Source organism: Myotis yumanensis, unplaced genomic scaffold (genome assembly GCF_028538775.1).
Source record: "Myotis yumanensis isolate MYYU_CA2020_CCGP unplaced genomic scaffold, mMyoYum1.0.hap1 SCAF_3, whole genome shotgun sequence".
In the NCBI taxonomy this organism is placed as follows: Eukaryota; Metazoa; Chordata; class Mammalia; order Chiroptera; family Vespertilionidae; genus Myotis; species Myotis yumanensis.
Window position 1 is genome coordinate 193,010,590 of NW_027223754.1, and position 12,710 is coordinate 193,023,299.

General features: G+C 51.5%; 3 protein-coding genes and 1 non-coding gene across 4 annotated transcripts in view; 3 read left to right on the forward strand and 1 right to left on the reverse strand.

The window, feature by feature from the left end:
* Positions 1–536, forward strand: part of LPCAT3 (lysophosphatidylcholine acyltransferase 3) — a 38,076-nt gene extending 37,540 nt beyond the window's left edge. Inside the window, exon 13 of the mRNA XM_070410747.1 lies at positions 132–536. The gene's annotated coding sequence lies outside the window, so the exon portion shown is untranslated. The remainder of the gene's footprint in view (positions 1–131) is intronic.
* Positions 537–774: 238 nt separating this feature from the next.
* EMG1 (EMG1 N1-specific pseudouridine methyltransferase) lies at positions 775–5,306 on the reverse strand. The gene is made up of 6 exons (XM_070410748.1): positions 5,013–5,306; positions 2,213–2,314; positions 1,959–2,100; positions 1,594–1,652; positions 1,368–1,517; positions 775–1,048 (listed from the first exon to the last, which is right to left on the reverse strand). The coding sequence occupies exons 1-6, from the start codon at positions 5,178–5,180 to the stop codon at positions 935–937; spliced, it is 735 nt and encodes a 244-aa protein (XP_070266849.1). The 5' UTR covers positions 5,181–5,306; the 3' UTR covers positions 775–934.
* Positions 5,307–5,414: 108 nt separating this feature from the next.
* Positions 5,415–10,504, forward strand: PHB2 (prohibitin 2). Its single transcript, XM_070410749.1, has 8 exons — positions 5,415–5,690; positions 5,811–5,895; positions 6,186–6,265; positions 7,302–7,486; positions 7,807–7,936; positions 8,041–8,144; positions 8,566–8,643; positions 9,194–10,504. The coding sequence occupies exons 1-8, from the start codon at positions 5,564–5,566 to the stop codon at positions 9,272–9,274; spliced, it is 870 nt and encodes a 289-aa protein (XP_070266850.1). The 5' UTR covers positions 5,415–5,563; the 3' UTR covers positions 9,275–10,504.
* On the forward strand, positions 8,223–8,473 carry LOC139007946 (small nucleolar RNA U89). Its single transcript, XR_011471069.1, has one exon. It is a non-coding gene; the product is annotated as a small nucleolar RNA U89 (small nucleolar RNA).
* Positions 10,505–12,710: the final 2,206 nt, after the last annotated feature.

Genomic DNA, 12,710 nt, shown 5'->3' on the forward strand with positions numbered 1-12,710 from the left:
TGAATCTCAAGGTAGTCTGACTTCTAGGAAACAGTATTGGGCACTAACGTGCCAGGAAGAAGCTAGAACGGCTGTCGACCAGGAACTAGAAGAAATAACTGACCAGCCTTCCCATCAAATTTCTTTTGCAGGTGGCCTAGAGCAAGACTGGTGCAGAAATGACGTGTCTCCCTTTCTACACTCCACCCTAGAGCACAGAGAACACAGAAGCCAGGGAGTAGAAAGACATGGCACTCCCAGCTGTGCCTCTGCTGACAGCCAAGTCTTCATTTGGGCCAAAGGGGAAACTCTTGTGGGAGGAGTAGAGGGGCCCATGTCTCCCCTCTGGACTCCCCCATGCACGTTGCCTTATCTCTCCCCCTCTAGCCAGGAATCTGTTCTGTTTTTCTTCTGCCAATTTACTATGATTGTATATGTGCCGCCGCCACCACTCCCCCCATGGGGGGGTGAGGAGGGGCATAAGGCCCTGCCTGCTCCACTTTTTCTACCTTGGAACTGTACCAGATAAAAATCACTTCTGTTTGTTCAATTTTTCACTGCTAGCATTCCTGGCTGCTTTCTTTCAGACACTTCTCCGTGCTTGCCATTGCTGCAGTAATCAGGGCTATCTCCTTGAGAGCACAGTAATCTCAGAAGTTTGGAGCTAAAGCCCACCTGCAGAGCCCGGAACCAAGCTGCAAACACTGTAACCTCACACCTTTCCCTGAAGTCTGAGGAGAACGAACAGTTTACACCTTTAGAGACTAAGTTTAGGAATCCTCAAATACAACCAGGTTTGCAAGAACAGTGTTTATAAGATAAACAAATAGCAAATGTACATTCAGCCTTGGCTTCCACTAACCCCAGTCTTGGTTCAGGTCATCATCCAACAGGGAGTTAGAAGAGTCAAGGGATGCAATGTCAACAGTCTCTGTTTCAGAGCAAGGTCCTACTGTCAAATGACCCTCCATACTTCCTCAAAGGCTGTGGTAAGTTTTGCGCAGGTTAGAGCAGCAGAAAGGGGGTAGTTGCTGATGGACACCATCTTCTCTGTATACTCCACATTGAGCTGAGGAGAGAATAGTTCTGTCAGCCAACACATAGGTTCAGTCCTTCTTTAGGGCAGAAAAATTGGGCTGAGCTCTTATTTCACTGTGTTAATATCAAATTTGTATGAAGGATTAAGACGGTCCTAGTTTTGACTATTACAAATATGCCAGCAGTCCTCAAAAGATACGTCCTGGGGCAGGTTAGGGAACCTACACTTATCTTTCAGCTCTTTGACCCTCTATTTCCCAACTGATGAGGACAGGATCATCAAAGTGCTAGCTGCTCTTGGAATTCTGTACTAAGCTATGAAGAATCTAAGAATTGAACCTAGACCTTACCTTGCCATGGGCAAAGGCCCCCACCACAAAAACAATAGGGTCGCTGCTGGGGACCAACTCTCGAACATCACTGACGACTGGGATGGAAAAAGAAGTGCCAATTTTCATACATCCAACTGGGAAGTGATCTGACACTGGATTTTTAATTACCTAAAGTAAAAGAGAAAAATGAGCCCCAGAAAGGTTCTCAGAACCCTTCTCCAACCAGTAGGTGTCAATACCTCACCTTCAAGAGCTTCTGGGGGCCATCAGCTGCTCGAACACTGAGTTTGTGTAAAAGCTGAACTAGGGCGAAAAGAAAAGTGTTCAGAGCTCAGTGGAGACCACATTTCTGCCCGTAATCTACCCAGAAAAACCCATGGTCAGATGGCCTTATAGCTATGCTGTACCCCTAAAATGTTATGTGCAAGCAGTTGTCAAGCACATGACTAGTTGTATACTGATAGGTTCGCTCTCCCTTTTTTACTCAGCCAGGAACCCATGTAGGCTTTACCCCTACACTTGGAAAGTAATGAGGAGTCCTTGTTCTAAGATCAGGCATGTTCCCTCTTCCCTTCTTCACTCCTAAAGTTTAAGTCCTAAAGATCTCACCCATGAGGCCACAAAAGCGGTCAAAGGTTCTGGGAATTCGAGTCTGAGGGTTCACTTCAATCAGCACATTCTTCTGTGTATGGATATAAACCTGCAGCAAGCCAGCTCGGTTCAGGGGACTGTCCATCAGCATCAGTAAACTCTGAGGGCGGCAAACACCAAGGCACAGTCAAGACTGCAGAGAAGTAGCACGCATCTGTCTCACCTTCCATATAAAAGGCTCAAGGGGCTGTGAGCGCTGTCCCTGGAGTTACCTGGTGAGCTATGTCTGGTCTCACTTCCCCTGGGTCCCGTCCATTCTTCAACAACATAGACTTGTGCTTGTCACAGTTTAATAGTTCATATGTCTTCCCTGCCTGAAGAGGGAACATGACAGAACGTAAGCTATTTTACTTAGCCCAGTGATTCTCAAAGTGTGCTCCCCAAACCAGCAGCAGCAGCATCTGGAAACGTGTTACTCTAGTCAAATTCTCAGGTTCACCCTAGATTTCCTAAACCAGAAGCTATGGGGGTGGGGCCCAGCAAGTCTTCAGGGGTTCACTGTGTGACCACATTTACCCTCCCCTCCTTTCCTTCACTCCTCCTTCCATACCTGATCTTAGAGGGAAAAGGGAAGAAGGCACAACCAGTGATTTCATATGATTTAAACTTGATTTAATTTAAAAACCTGTGGCTATTAGGCAAAGCTGGTGTGAGATTCTGGAACCAGGTGGAGTAAGGTTAATGGTGGAAAAAGGCTGAAAGCTTATCACAGTCATACCAATTGTGATAAACTGGGCAAAATATATATGGTATATATGGTCATTACGCTGTTTGCTTATAACAACCATGTACTAAGTGAAGAGCTGCACATCTGAACTAGAAGTGTGAAAATTCTAATGATGAAGGAGGTCGTTTGATCAAGAAATACTTCTATCAAAAGTAAAACAAAATAAGAGGGGTTGCTCCTAGTTGTAAAGGTAAATGTAAAAAAAAAAAAAATTATGCTGAAAAAGTGGGAACTGAAACACTGAAGGGCAGTGATTACATATGAAACTGCTTTGTAAACTGCAGAATCCTCAAGTGTCCAGCAGGAAGAAATAATTCTGGAATAATAGTAGTATGAGAATGACTGAGGAATACTGTATACTAGAAAATATACCAAGTAGGAGTTTGATACTAAAGATATGTCTGGATCCATCTGTAGCAGCAAAAAGAAATAATTGCAAATTGCAACTTGGAGTCCTAAGGAGCATTAAGATAAAAAACATACCATTAAGTACAAATACAGGTTTTGAAAGGCTAAGCTTTTATATATCAGTAGAACATTTGTATGTCTGACAACATCTGAAGATATACAACCCCAAAACGTGGGGAAGAGGCACATGGGCTTTGAAATTAAATGATAACTGAAATAACAATGTCACAAAGTAAGCACAGAGAAAGAACAAAGGCCAGGAACTAAGACCATGGGACACTTAGTTATAGAAGAAAACCTCTTGAATAAAAGAATCTATTTTTAACCCATTAGTAAGTTATAAGGAGGGTTTTTAATGAAATAGGATAGAAAATATCAGAGTACTTCAAATGTAATAATGGTGATGGTTTATGAAACTTTTGATTTTTAATTGTGGTACGTGGTTAAGCTTGAAAACCAATAATTAGAATGAATACCATGTGTATTCACTTTCTATAATTGGTATTGGAGATGTAAGAATTTTTGAAACTTTCTCTGCCCTCAGAGAGAGCCTTCTAGTTACTTCAGGGAGTCATTTCTATAAGGAAGTAACATTTAACCTATTAATGAATGAGCAGCATAATAGGATCAATAATTGTTAAGTGAATGAACATTAGGTAGGAATTAATGAAGCAAAGAGCTGAGTAAAAGGAGCTTCCAGTTAGAGAACCTTGTATGCAATGGCTTCAAGGTATGAGAGAACTTCATGCCTTCAAAGAGCTTAAAGTAGGCCAGTGAGGCTGGAGAATGAAGAATAAATGCAGAGAGCAGGCCCAGAGGAGGCTGGCAGCAGCAAGAGTTACCAGCACAAGGAAGGCACGAGGTAACAGCACTAAAGATTTCAACCAGCTATGATTCTGTCACCCTTGGAGTGCCATTAATGACAACTTAACCTAAATTCATTATTCTAAACCCCTTATACATACTGACTCCTTTAATCTTCCCAATAATCCATTAAGGTAGGGACTATTATCATCCCCAAGGGACACAGGAAGAAATGGAGTGGTTGAGTGACACTCAGAATTAATAGTCTGGAAAAGTAGCAGACAATTAAGTGAGGGATAAATAGAAGAACCTGTTTAGGTTAGAAATACCAATTACAGAAGAAGAAATATCGATTTTAATAAGTTGGCGGAGGAGGGTAGATTGCAAGCCTAATAAACGGTCAAAGTGGTTGAGGAAATGAAAAAGAATCACGCCGTAGAGCACTATGGAAACATACTGCTTTTAAAGCCCTTCCACTGCATTCTCCCTGCAAAGTATTAACTGAGAGCAAATTTTTCTCAACATAAAATAAGTATAAGAATCAAGATTAAAGTCCAGGTCTGACTTCCAAACCAGTGCTATTTCTTCTGGGCCTACTCACTGAACAAATTTAGCTCTAAACGGTGAGAGAAACAAGGAAGTCAGGGGGAAAGAACACGGACAATTTAAAGACAGAGAACTGCTGGGTTATTCAGAAAAAGAGCCGGAGGATAGGTAAGAAAGTGTTTTCCGAAGTGGGTAGGAATACAAAGGGGCGTGACACCAAGTCCCTACGAGTAAAAGGAAGGGCCGACTAAGCTACAGGAACCACCTCTAGAAACTCCCCTCCATTCAGATGAGTTTACACCGCAGGACGATCCTGGTCAATCAACTGGAAGCGAGGACGTGACGGCTGGATTGGGACTCGGGAAGGGAAGCAGAAAGCGAGGACAGACAACCCAGGGCGCTGAACCAGAAGACCGCCACCTCGGCAGCTCTCCCGCCAGAAGCGTGTTTCGCCTCCCCGCTCTCCCGCATCCCCGGGGTCCCGTCCTACCGCTACCCCGGTTCTCCGCCTTCCCGGCCCGTGTTACCTTGACTGTCTCCAGACTGGCCCCTTCCAGCACCACAATCAGCCTACGGCCTCCCATCTTGCTTCCCGCCCCAAGTCGGGGCCGCTTGGGCGCCACAACATCCCAGTCCTGTTCCTGGTCCCCATCGCGACGCTCACGAGGCTGGAATCCACCGCTGGGTGCAGCCATCTTGCAACCCGGCCGGAAATTGTGTTCGCATCCTTAGAGCCCCACGCGCTTCCTAATGGCACACTTCCTTCCGGCTACCATTTTAAAAGCAGGCGCTGGGAAATGGCGAGGGCTGACTGCCGGGCGCTACCGAGGTCTCCCTGGGAGGGCCGGGTTTCCGGGAGGGGCGGGACTTCCCGGTGATCACTTCCGGTGCGCCAGGTTCGGGTCCCCCGTGGGCGGGGGGGAGGGTTTAGAAGAAAGCGCACTTCCGGTGCCCTTTCTCCTGCGAGCACCTGGGCCGCGGACCCTCGTGGGCAGGGTGCGGTTTCTAAACTGGAGTCGGGTAGAGGCGGGCCGGCACCCACTCCTGACCTTTGGGGCCGCCGGTCTCTGGATCGGACATGGCCCAGAACTTGAAGGACTTGGCGGGGCGGCTGCCCTCCGGGCCCCGTGGCATGGGCACGGCGCTGAAGCTGTTGCTCGGGGCCGGCGCCGTGGCTTACGGGGTCCGCGAGTCCGTGTTCACCGGTGAGCCACCTCCGCCCGCCCCCCGGACTCCTCCCCTCCCAGGCCCTCCCGGCCTCTGAGCCCCTCGCCCCACCAGGGGCCAGCGCGTACCCGGCCTGAACCCCACCCCTCTCCCCACAGTGGAAGGCGGGCAGAGAGCCATCTTCTTTAATCGGATCGGTGGCGTGCAACAGGACACCATTCTCGCCGAGGGCCTCCACTTCAGGTAATGGCGGGCAGAGCGGACTGACCCTGACCCTTCACCCTTGAACGCCGACCCGCCAGCGGCTGTAGGACTTGCGACAGGATTCAGCTGTACTCTCCCTTCCTGGCTCCATCTCCCAGAGAGTGGGTGCTTCCCGTAACTGCAGCAGCACGTGCATGTAGTTCTCCAAAGGAAGAAGGATTCCTCCGGCCTGTGGTCGCCAAGGGGAGGAGCAGGCCAGGAAACACGTGGCGAGGGACACTAGTGACCCTGCAGCCTCCTGATAACTGTCTCTGTTCCCTCTCCTCCAGGATCCCCTGGTTCCAATACCCCATCATCTATGACATTCGCGCCAGGCCACGGAAAATTTCCTCCCCCACAGGCTCTAAAGGTAGGTTTGGACGCTGGGAAGGCTGGCAGGAGCCCCTCGGGGAAGATGGTGGTGCCACAGCTGCAGCACAGCTGGAATAAAAGTCCCTGCAAGCAGACCATTCTGGACACACTGTGTTTGTACTTTTTAACTGACTGTACCTACCCCCTAACATAAATTCAGTGAGAGCACGGTTTGTCCTTCACTCCTAGCTGTTGTTGTTTTAGCTGCTTGACTTAATGGTATCCCCTGGTATGCCCTGTCCTGGGGAAACTTGGTCCCATTCTCCACTGGTACACTGGTTCCTCCTAGACGTACCTAGAAGCTGTGCCTTTGGGATTCCCCTGATCCCTCGTCTCATACACACACACACACACACACACACACACACAGGCATATTCACACTGAGGCAAGTAGCTCACGTGTAATAAACGTTTTTGTGCTGTTTTTAGTGCCGGTCACTTAACATTCATTCCCTAAACCAGGGGTCCTCAAACTGCGGCCCGCGGGCCACATGCGGCCCGCCGAAAACATTTATCCAGTCCGCCGGGTGTTTTTTGCCGCCGCTGTGTGCATAGGAATTTGTTCATAGTTTTTTTTTTTTAACTATAGTCTGGCCCTCCAATGGTCTGAGGGACAGTGAACTGGCCCCCTGTTTAAAAAGTTTGAGGACCCCTGCCCTAAACCCTAGTTCCTGGGAATAAAGAATTCATAAAACACAGTCCTCATCCATAAGCCCTGATGGTCTAGTAAAGAAGACAGGTGATTATTATAGAGCCTACGGTAGAGGTTTCGAACAGGTACAGTGGCAGAGAGACAAGAGGAGAGATTGCCTTTGCTAGTGGAGGGGTTGTGGATAGAGAAGGCCTAACATCCTTGTGGACAAGGATGCATTTGGCCTGTGCCAAGTCGCATCTTGTCGGCCTGTCCTCCCTGCAGGGGCGTTGCGGGCTGCACGATATTACGTGGAGGAGACGGGGTTTGGGGAAGGGTGCTTGGCTGAGGGGCCAGATGAGGCCCCATGGCCTTGACCAGCCACTGCTGACCTCACTCTTAGACCTGCAGATGGTGAACATCTCCCTGCGAGTGCTGTCTCGACCCAATGCCCTGGAGCTTCCCAGCATGTATCAGCGCCTAGGGCTAGACTACGAGGAGCGAGTGTTGCCGTCCATTGTCAACGAGGTTCTCAAGAGCGTGGTGGCCAAGTTCAACGCCTCACAGCTGATCACCCAGCGGGCCCAGGTTGGACCCCGCTCCCATCACCATCTGCGTAGTGTCAGCGTTTTCCTCCTCGACCCAGGGCACTGGGTATTAGGAAAGGCAGATTATGAGGAAAAGGTTGGGACCCCAGGTCCATTTCTACCTAAAAGCGGCACTAATGGCCACTGTGGGGAACAAGGAGAGCCAAGACTAGCACTCAGTAGGTACTAAGGAAGGGTTGGTGAGTTTTCTGCCTTTTTCAGAAGATCTGATATTCAGATGGTCACAGCAACCCACCTTCCTTTCAGTTCTCCAGTCCCCTCGAAAGACCTTTCCCTTCCCCTCCTCCCCCCGACCCCCAGGTGTCTCTGCTGATCCGAAGGGAGTTGACAGAGAGGGCCAAGGACTTCAGCCTCATCCTGGACGATGTAGCCATCACGGAGCTAAGCTTTAGCCGAGAGTACACAGCTGCTGTAGAAGCCAAACAAGTGGGTGAGTTACCAGAGGATGGGTCAAGGGTTTCTGAAAATGCAGGAGGGGAGGGGCCCTGGGGTTTCTGACACCTCACACCTGTGACCTCTTGACTCCCACCACAGCACAGCAAGAGGCCCAGCGGGCCCAGTTCTTAGTGGAAAAGGCAAAGCAGGAACAGCGGCAGAAGATCGTGCAGGCTGAGGGTGAAGCTGAGGCCGCTAAGATGATATCCTTCTGCTGGAGAGATCTCAGCTCACCCCTGAGGCACATTGCTTTCCCATCCTCCCTTGTCCTCCCTCATGGGCTGGCTGATGAAACTAAGGCGAATGCGATTCCGTGCTCTCTGGGGGGGTGGAGTTCTCAAATGGGATCTGAAATCTTAGTGGGGTACCTGAGCTTGGCTCCTCACTGTAAAGCAGATCAATAGCACTGCTGGCCTTACCTCCATTTCTGCTGCTGCCTCTAGTTCCTGGCAGCTGCCTACAGGGGGGCCCACAGGTGAGGACCAAAGTAAGACTAGGCACGAGCCACCTGAGCGCAACCTTGGATCTGACAGCCCAGAGGAGGGCTGGCATGACGGGAGTAGTAAGGATGGGGCCAGAGAATGAGACTTGCCTTGTATGAACCCTTAACCCCTCCCTGCTCACCTTGGAGAAGCACTGGGCAAGAACCCAGGCTACATCAAGCTACGAAAGATCCGGGCGGCCCAGAACATCTCCAAGACGGTGAGTGTAAGAGCCTAGTATCCCTCGGGGCTTCCTGGGGGCATTGCACTGTGGTGGTTAGAATCATGCTCATTCAGGTTTCTGCTCAAACTGTCTGACACTTCCCATCATCAAAAACAATTTCTCCAGCCCTGGCCCGTTCTCTCAGTGGTTGGAGCCTCAGCCTGTGGACCAAAGGGTCGCCATGTACCTCGGTTGAGGTTCTCCAACTGCAGTAGGGGCACATGCGGGCAGGAGGCAACCAGTCCGTGTATCTCTCACATCAGATGTTCCTCCCTCCCCCTCACTCTCCGGAAATCAATGGGGAAAACACCCTCGGGGGAGGATTAAAACAAACACTGTTCCTGTGGATTTCCTTCACCTTTTGCTCTTGAGCACAATCACAGTTGCTTGCTGCTCTGGGTCCGTGTGTGAGAACAGAAACCATGTCTTTCTCATTGTTGCATCCCTGCTCCTAACCCACATATGTCCCATCTGTGGTACTGAATGCAAGAATAGGGATGAAGGCCTTTGCTTAATACACGCATCTGCCTTGTTTCCTGCCCGGTAGATCGCCACATCACAGAATCGTATCTATCTCACTGCTGACAACCTTGTGCTGAACCTGCAGGATGAGAGTTTCACCCGGTGAGAGATGTGTCCTACACAGTGGGGGGCCACAAAGAACATGGGGTCTAAGTCCAGTCTCTTGGGCTCCGGAGCCTGTTACTAGCTTATTCCTATGGCCTTTGAAAGACACCATTCCTCTAAACCAGAAGATAGAAGGTGTTGGTGACTTAAATCTCATATGATTGGTTTTATGAGAATAGGATTATTCATGTGAAAAGCATTTTTGCTCTGGCCAGTGTGGCTCGGTTGGTTGGAGCTTTGTCCTGTACCCAAAAGGTGGCAGGTTTGATGCCTGGTCAGGGTACATGTGGGAGGCAGCTGATCGATGTTTCTCTCCTTTCCTCTCTCTCAAATCAATTTTTTTTTTTTTTAAAAAGAGGGGGCACTTGTCAGTTTTGTCTACTGACAAGTGGTGAAAGGTGGTATTCAGTATTCTGACTCAGGGCCCTAACATTGCTGCTCGGGGCATGGAAGGACGCCAGGAAAGGAGAGGGGAGAGATGGCAGTGCTGAGAGGACTGGTCTCCTTTCCAGAGCCTGAGGTCCCTGCTTCCAACCCTTTTTCTCTTGGGAGCACAGAGGGTTTAGAGCTAGGTGAGGCCTGAACTGAAAATCACCTCTGCCTTTTTCTTCTCTTTTTGTGTTTCCTGTTCATCTGGTGACCTGGTGTCCACAGGGGAAGGTAAGTTGATGGTGCATCCTTGTTTCCATGGGGTCTTGCAGCTCATCTCCCAGTACCTGCCTTCTCCCCACCACCTAACCTTCCTCACACACCCCTAATCAGGAAGGAGGGTGGTTCCTGTGACCTTGAAGGGAGTGGCCATGGTCCCGTTCCTCTCACATTTTTGTCTCCTAATAATGTCATCCATCTGTCTCCTTCATCCATCTCCTTTCCACAGTGACAGCCTCCTCAAGTCTAAGAAATGAACCTGCTGACCAAGAACTCCACCCCCAGAGGAGAAGTGGATCTGTTTCTGCCCTGGTGTTCGAGGAGCCGGCTTGGGGTCCAGCACACCCCCTCCCTGCCCCCTGTATCACGTGATGGTCCCCTCTGTACCTGTCCTCCCACCCTTCTCAGATGAAGACTGACCCATTGTCGGGAATGACTTTCCTCCTCCCTGTGTTGGCAGGGGTTGTTGGGACAGTGTGTGATTTCTCAGTGATTTCCTGCAGTGTTGGCTCCTCTCTCAAGGTTGGGAGGCAATAACCACCATCCCAGGAATTCTCAATAAATTTTTATTACTTAAGCAAAAGTCAAGGCTCTGGGTGCCTGGCTGGGGGGAGGGGGGAGTGCGCCTGCGCATTCTCACATAGCACGCCTGCGTCTTTGTTTGTCTTTGCCGGCAGGGGGCGCACAGGTTCTGGCCTGGGCCCTGCTCACCCTGGAAGTCCAAGAGTCAGAAAACCAGCCCAGCGGCACTTCCCACCCCACCCTCCGTTTCTACCACATCACCCCGTTTATTTACCGACATCTACATTTTTTTTTATGATGAGCAGCTGTGGCTTTGCTGAGCTAGACCAAAAATATGATGACCCCAACAAGAGCTGCTTCCTTGGTAACGGTTCCATGCAGCTGTGAGGGAGACCACTGGTGCCTGTCGGGCTTACGTGCTCAAAGGCCCCCGTGGGCCCGAGCTGGTTTGGCTCAGTGGATAGAGAGCATCGGCCTGCAGGCAAGGGTCCCGGGTTCGATTCCGGTCAAAGGCATGTACCTGGGTTGCAGGCTCCTCCCTGGTCAGGGCACATGCATGAGGCAACCAATCCATGTGTTTCTCTCTCGTCGATGTTTCTGTCTCCCTCTCCCACTCTTAAAATCAATGGAAAAATATCCTCGGGTGAGGATAAAAACCGGCCCCGTGGGTCGTGTTTCCTGCTGTGAGCTACTCTGCCAATTTCACAATCACCAGGTGTGAGGAGCCTATGAAACGGCTCTACCCGCGGGGGTGAGCTCACTCCCACAGCTCCGGGCCCCCAGCCGAACAGGTGCCTGTTTTCAATCCCTACAGGACAGGCCTCATCTTCCCAAGACAGGGCTCCCTGAATCTCAACCACCAGGGAAATGAAGCTACCGCTGTACCTGGCGCCATACAGTCCACCCCCCATCCCCTGTCCCTGTAGGGAGACAGCACGGGGGGCAAACGCATGTGCAGGAATTACAAAGCTGGTGGGGAGGAGGGGAGCCTTCCAGGCTGAGGGACTGGGCTCGTCTTCGGCTTCTTGGGTTTTTTAAGCCGGAGATTGACTTTCCCTGCTCTGCAGGTCGAATGTCATGAAAGAGGCAGGCGGGGAGCCGACAACGACGAGGCAGCCCACGCCCCCGGAGCTGGGAGCCGAAGATGAGGTCGACAGACAAGAAAGGGTGGAGTAACAGTCGGTGGCCACAAGTCCTATCCACACTTTATTTCCTTCGTGCTTCCAGGCGGGAAGAGCGTGGAGGTGCCTGGAGAGCAAGCGTGTTTTCAAGTCCTGGGGCAGCCATTTTGTCTCCTCCCCATTGTTCCCCTTTTCTTAGTGACTTGCACCCCCATCCAGAGGGGTAAAGGTCAAAGGTGGTGGTCAGGTGGCCTCCAAGGTCTTCAGGGCTCCCTGAAGGTCACTGCCGAGGGGACCGGCCCGGGGGCCATCTTTACCAGACAGTGTTAGGAGCTTCGCGATTAGACCATCCAACACTGTACTGGAAGATGGGCCCAGAGCCGGCGCACGCACTCCGGGCCAGAGCTGGCCAGTTGCTACAGGGACCTGGCCGCAGGCCAGGTGAGGTCTCTTGAGAGCAGTGAGCCAATCCCAAGCTCACGGACGGCTGTGGGTTCTGGATCCACCAGATGACAAATCACTCCGGGTTGGGGGAGGGGCTCAAACCATTGTGTCCAGTGGGCAACTCGCCAACCAAGAGCCACTTTGTTTGCAGCACCCCCCACTGTAGATGAAGGGGATTCCTGGGTGCGGGAGGAGGGCCAGCCGTGGGGGGCTGCAGCCTGCCGGGGCCTGAGGTAAAGGATGGTCGCTGACACAGGGACGGGGCCTCCATCATTACCCGGCAGTATTAGAGACTCCCAACCAGCACCCAAACACTGCTGGGTAAGACGGGGGCCCCCACCCAGCCGGCCCACCTCCCGGTCAGGCAGTCCGAGGCCCAGGCTCCCTCTGGAGAGGCTGCAGAGCCCTAGCTCCCCTCCCCCGCCCACCCGTGTCCCTGGGGACACTTCCGGGTGAGCCCTGCAGCCTGCCACCAGCTCCCCCCTGAACGGTGGGTCCACTGCGGCCCAGGCCATGCTTCAGCAGCCCCCAGCCCACCTGTGCTCGGCCTCCGAGCCCCTTCCCCCACCACCCACACAGCCTGTCCCTGTCCCCACAGACCCGTCCACGGCCTTCATGGGCCCTCTGCACTCCCCAGCTCAGCCCCAGGACCCCTCTCCCAGCCTTTACCTGTCCCCAGGCCACCTGACCCCCAGAGAGTGA